The 6419-nt window shown below is 38.8% G+C and overlaps 1 protein-coding gene and 1 long non-coding RNA gene across 2 annotated transcripts; both read left to right on the top strand.

Annotated features, from left to right (window-relative positions):
- The first annotated feature begins 1862 nt into the window (after positions 1–1862).
- LOC148037932 (uncharacterized) lies at positions 1863–3929 on the top strand. Its single transcript, XM_087677173.1, has 6 exons — positions 1863–2150; positions 2257–2727; positions 2830–3016; positions 3124–3317; positions 3679–3847; positions 3909–3929. Exons 3-6 carry the CDS (start codon positions 2954–2956, stop codon positions 3927–3929), a joined length of 447 nt encoding a protein of 148 aa, XP_087533299.1. The 5' UTR covers positions 1863–2150; positions 2257–2727; positions 2830–2953.
- On the top strand, positions 3912–4506 carry LOC148037931 (uncharacterized). The gene is made up of 3 exons (XR_015690801.1): positions 3912–3999; positions 4097–4198; positions 4276–4506. It is a non-coding gene; the product is annotated as an uncharacterized LOC148037931 (long non-coding RNA).
- The last annotated feature ends 1913 nt before the right edge of the window (positions 4507–6419 follow it).

Genomic DNA, 6419 nt, shown 5'->3' with positions numbered 1-6419 from the left:
GCGACAGTGTCATCAGGCACATTTCCAGGAGCCCCGCACCAAGGGGTGGCTCTTTGATACTCTAGTCACTCCAGCACTGATGTATGGAGCAGCTATATGGGGGCCAGGCCTTGCCGATTATGTATGGACATTGATGGAGAGACCTCAGGTGATCATGATATCTAGATTGATTCGCAGCAAGGCCTCAGTCCCACATGACATTGTGCGAGCAGAGCTTGCCACACCACCCATGCTAGTCGAGGCATTATTTCAGACAGTCTGCTTCCTACACAGATTTCAGGATATGGACAAAGATCGCATTGCATACAGAGCATATATGGCATCTCAGGAGATGGCTCGAGCGGGGGATACCACATCATGGTATGCACAGACTAGAGCTTGGTTTGACAGACATGGGCTGGACATTGATAGACTCCCACCTCTACTATATGATACTCAGGCTCCCACTTACACCCTCTCTCTCTCTGAGAGGAACAAAGTCATCAGACAAGAGATATGGCATATTTATATATAGAGGACATGGGTCAGCCCTGCACAGCCACTGCCATCGAAGATGGCACATTATTATACACAGTTCTTGAGCATATCAGAGCAGGGATTCATAGAGATTCCGAGATATATGCAAGTCTATATGCCACATCGATTGAGAGTTCTTATTGGACAACTCAGAGTATCATCACATCAGCTTATGATTGAGAGTGGCAGAGCCAGTGCCATCCCACGGGAGGAGAGGATATGCCCCCTTTGCAGATCAGAGGTGGAGAGTGAGGAGCATTTTGTTCTCAGATGCCCACCATACTCAGAGTTGAGATCTAGATACACATTGAGCAGCTCACTTCAGGGATGTATGACTGATATGGATCAAAGATCATTTGGCCGCTGGGAGAGGCATGGCACATCAGAGAGCAGAGCACACAGCGGGTCCCAGTGAGAGAGGGGCCCACCCAGACGACTATTACACAGTTCATTGGGTTGTTCTAACATGATACATTACATCAAGATCATAGTAAAACATAACAAATTTCTTGTAATATCAATGACTTGTATTAAGAAGTCCAAATTCTCATAAGGACTCATAACCAACTTGATGATATGGATCAAGTTTCCCTTTTAAATGTTACTTTCATAAACTTTTTGAACCTAGATTGTGTAAAACATAAAAAGTCATTCACCTAACATCATGACTTGCTGCAATGTATCAACTATACAATCTTGACGCATCATGTTTTTGTTTGGAAGAACATTTATTTGATTTACTACATCAAGTTTATTTATAATTCACCTATGTTTTGAGGCATTCAATGAAATCTATTTCAACTAATCAAGTTATTTACATCAATCATGTATGTTTTGGTTCAAAGAATCAAAGTTACTATGTTATGGTTCAAAGTATAAAGTTACTATGTTTTACTTTTTTGCAAATTCAAAACTCTTTGGGTGTGATCTTGCTATGTTTATGAGTTTTTGCTATAGGATAAACAACTTAAAGACTGTAGCATTTCAATAAGAAAAGTAATTTGTAGAAAGAGATAGGAATGCTATAGAAGGTATGTAAGCAATGTTTGTGTAAATAGGACACAATATGACTATAAGTTGTGTAGCTTTTACCTTTTTCACTTGAAAATTTATGTGCCTAGGACCTAGAAGTAAACCCAGAATTGAAAGTATGTATTCTAAGGATGGTAAAGCAGTCGAGCATGAGTGTGTCATGGATTACGATTCTTGTTTATGATAGTGGTTTATTGGGATTTAGCATTGATTCCTCTCTTCTTTTGTGCTTGGTCCTTGGTTTTGTTGTGGTTTTAGGGTTGATCGTTCTCTTATCTTGTGTAACATGAATCGTGACGTTTGTTCAGGTTTAGGGCTAATAGGCACTTGGTTATGGCACCATGTACGAGGGGTCAATCCTTACAGGCTCGGCCCCAACAATGGGACCATCCACACACATGATCAAAGAGGACTATAAGTTTCATTTATCTTTCAATTTCTACTTTCAATGAATTGTATTAATTTATAATGATTTCATGAGGGGTGCCTCCATTTTTTTTTTGTAGGTGACATTACCTTCTCAGCCTACATGTGAAAGCCACGACGAGCGTGTTGCACCTCTGCCACACGATGATGGTGCCATCTTCGAGAATCACTCATCGGTAAGAGTTTTGCAATATCATGCATAGTGTTTGATGGCATTATGGTGCTCTCTAAGATTTTGACATTGTGATGTGGTGGCCACTCACTATGCATGTGCTTGCTTAGGGTCAAGCATCGTACATGGAGATCACTCTCCCTGATGGGTCTCAAGTCCGACAGTGCCATGTTGACATCCTTTGCCCAAAGAAACATGTGAACATGAAGAGGAGGGTCAGCATGGTCATCCACTTGAGGGACGAGCATGGCATCCATATAGATATTCCTCGATGAAAGACCGGTCGCCCTATTGGTACCACACACACTTGTGTTGTTGTTGATGCATGGCTTCGTCAAGCTGGGACTCATTTTGGAAACTTGGAGAGAAAATTAGAGCTAGCCCACAAGAAGTATGAGAGAGGGAAATATGCAAGAGCAAGACACTTATGGGACTTGCTAGAGGAGGAGAAGGAGCATACCATGACACAAGAAGAGTTCATAGCCACTTTTGTGAAAAGGGTCATGGGCCAATACGATTCAAAGAAAGAGCATTGCATCCAACGCACACAAAAGCGTATTGCCAAGGGATATGATAAGCATGTGAGTATCTAATCTTTATTCTCTTATGAGCAATGCGATATTTTGGTTTAATTATCTCACATTTATTTTAACGCATGTTTAAAAATGACGGGTGTGGCATAGAGACGGCCCCACACTAGAGAGTCTAAGGGGATTGGCAGATGGTGATGTTGATGGGGCTGCCTATGGTGAGGGCAATGCCATCAATCATCACCATGACTCGGAAGTAAAGGTGTAGAACATACAAATGGAGGTAGATGGCTTGTTGCAACGTGGTCCTGCCACTAGTGATGAAGACATGGCTCCCCAGGTTAGTATTTTTGTTGATGCTTATGGAGAATTTTGAGAAATACGTGGCTTGTGAGACTTGAATCGTGGACTATTAACTTATATTACCCCTAAACATTGGGATTGTAGGTCGATAGGACGAAGCTATTCACGTCCCTTATTCTTTCACCTAAATCACCTGTACCCAGCCCCATCACCATCTCCTCCCCTCATGGGATTATTAGCCCCGCATCACATTGCGTGTATATGATTGGCAGTGACATGATAGATATGAAGAATGGGTCTCTTGTCAAGACAAGGGGCCAAAAAAATGTCACATCAAGGTATGTTCATATCTCTTGGTATGCTTGTCATTGCATATATTGGCTCTTTGTGAAAGCATAATGGAGGATTTGCATTTTATGTTGGAGAGTTGTGTGTACACTGAGCTTGTGGGATCATGGTTGAGGCTACACGTTGATATTGACAAGGCCTTGTTTGATGCCTTGCTTCGCCTTGAAGAGGCATCAACACACATGTTGAATCTATTTGCCATGTGAGTAGTACCTTGTACAATATGTGGTGTTGAGGGTTTAGGGTAATATCACAGTTTACATTACTAATGATAGTTTTGGTTCCAGATGGATTTCTAAGGGACTTCCACTTGATCTTGATGGCATGACATGCATTATTGTTTTGTTACAGGTCACATTGGAGCCTGTTCATTATCTACAACCCTAGACTGAAAAGGGTCGAGAAATTGCTCGATGATCGAGGTGCCATCTTATACCTCGATTCATTAGGGTGTACTGATCCCATGGAATGCTTGCTCCTTGTATACAGATACACTGAACCCGCCCAACCCAATATGCTTGTGTGGATTATGATGTTGTTCCACATATCATTTTTTGATTACTCGTGTGTATGTGTTCCAGGGCTGTGTATGCATTGTTTAGGCGTTGCACAGACATGGAATGTGCCAACATGTTGTCAAAAGTGGATCAAATGAAGCTTGTGCACATAAAGGTTGTACTTTATGAACGTTGCATAAGGTTTGCTCATGGTTTAAGGATTAGGGTAAAAGGCCCATCTAACCTTCTTTTTGTGTTTTGCTATAAACTAGGGTCCTCAACAAAAAAATGCAGTGGATTGCGGGTTCTACGTGATGGCTTACATGAGAAGCATCATTGAGAGTGGGGTGATTGGAAAGCCACCAAAGTATTGCGTAAGAAATTTTCAAGTTAAGAAAAAATGGGTTTGGTTTTTTGGGCATTTCTAAGGATTGCGGGTTGCCTCTTGCAGTTTAGGAGAAGATGGTTTGATGCTGAGTACATGCAATCGACCAAGGAGGATCTTTGCAAGTGGGTTGTTACTATGTTGGAGTGGTAGTAGACATTCTCTCATAGTCTTTGGAGTGCAAGTTAGCGTGTGTAAGTTTCATGTATGACTTGATGAAATATGAATTTGAAATATACTTTTATCATGCCATGCTTATGGAATTGGATCACACTATATGAATTTGAAATATACTATATGGATGATTTGAATGTTTTAAGGGAGGTAAATGCCAATATATGAATACTCACTTTTTGTGAATTTGTAAGAGTAGTAATATCTATGAGATTACTTGCCATGAAGAACTACTTGCTTGAATGATGATTGATAATGAATAGTTGAAGTGTTTCTAGCATATTGAATTCACAAAGTACTTGATTTTGTGATGAAATAATCCCATGTTTCAAGAATGGACCATCATAGAGATGCAAGAGGTTTAGATTCTCTCATAATCTTTGGAGTGCAAGTTAGTGTGTGTAAGTTTCATGTATGACTTGATGAAATATGAATTTGAAAGATACTTTTATTGTGTTCCAAGGCTTATGGAATTGGATCACACTATATGAATTTGAAATATACTGTATGAATGATTTGAATGTGTTAAGGGAGGTAAATGCCAATATATGAATCATCACTTTTTGTGAATTATAAGAGTAGTAATATCTATGAGATTACTTGCCATGAACTACTACTTGTTTGAATGAGGATTGATAATGAATAGTTGAAGTGTTTCTAGCATATCGAATTCACAAAGTACTTGATTTTGTGACGAAATAATCCCATGTTTCAAGAATGAACCATCATAGAGATGCAAGAGGTTCAGATTCTCTCATAGTCTTTGGAGTGCAAGTTAGCGTGTGTAAGTTTCATGTATGACTTGATGAAATATGAATTTGAAAGATACTTTTATTGTGTTCTAAGGCTTATGGAATTGGATCACACTATATGAATTTGAAATATACTGTATGGATGATTTGAATGTGTTAAGGGAGGTAAATGCCAATATATGAATCCTCACTTTTTGTGAATTATAAGAGTAGTAATATCTATGAGATTACTTGCCATGAACAACTACTTGTTTGAATGAGGATTGATAATGAATAGTTGAAGTGTTTCTAGCATATCGAATTCACAAAGTACTTGATTTTGTGACGAAATAATCCCATGTTTCAAGAATGAACCATCATAGAGATGCAAGAGGTTCAAATTCTCTCATAGTCTTTGGAGTGCAAGTTAGCGTGTGTAGGTTTCATGTATGACTTGATGAAATATGTATTTGAAATATACTTTTATTGTGTTCCAGGGCTTATGGAATTGGATCACACTATTCATTTAAATGCAAGTTAATTGTATGTGAAGCATGTTCCCCTAAAGTCATTGCTTTCAATTAGTGTTTCATGTATGACCTAATGGAATATGAAATTACGATACACTTTTATTGTAACATACATTTCGATCATTGGTTGCTTCCTTAATTACGTAAGCCTCATCTTGGTTATGCTCAAACATGTTGATTTTTCCATATACCGAAAATAGGTCCACTAGTTCCTAGCTAATGCAATAACAACTATAAACCATAAACATGCTTCATTTGGAGTGCAATGCATGTGGGGGATTCACTAGTAGTAATAAGGAGACGTCACCTACGTGCAAGAAATATATGAAAATACCCCTTATCTACCCCCTATTTATGGGACCTTACATTATAAAATGTACCTTCCTTCTCTTAAATAACCCCCCTCCCTTACACTCACGTGGTACCATACGGTAAACCCTAATGGAATCCTTGAGGCAATGTACTACGTAGAAAACTTGGTGGAATACATATATAGAAGAAAAATTGGTGATAACAAGCTTATGAGAACACTATGACTAAAACAATGAGAAGCCTCAAAATACATAGGTATAGACTTCGGAGATACATGAATGATAGATGGCTATTGTTCATGACTAATTTTATACATAAATATACATATAATTTGGAGTGTAAGTTTTGGGTATGAGAGAGGTGATCATGAAATATAGTGTATCCAAGTCCAGAACATTTAGTTACATGTCCAAGTTCAGAACATTTAGTCGTGAAATATATTGTTCATGACTAATTTTATACA

Source organism: Lygodium microphyllum, chromosome 4 (assembly GCF_053477565.2).
Source record: "Lygodium microphyllum isolate KBCC chromosome 4, Lygodium_microphyllum_v1.1.10, whole genome shotgun sequence".
Taxonomy (NCBI): Eukaryota; Viridiplantae; Streptophyta; class Polypodiopsida; order Schizaeales; family Lygodiaceae; genus Lygodium; species Lygodium microphyllum.
Note: the sequence above shows the minus strand (reverse complement) of the source record. Positions and strands in the feature narration are given on the sequence as shown.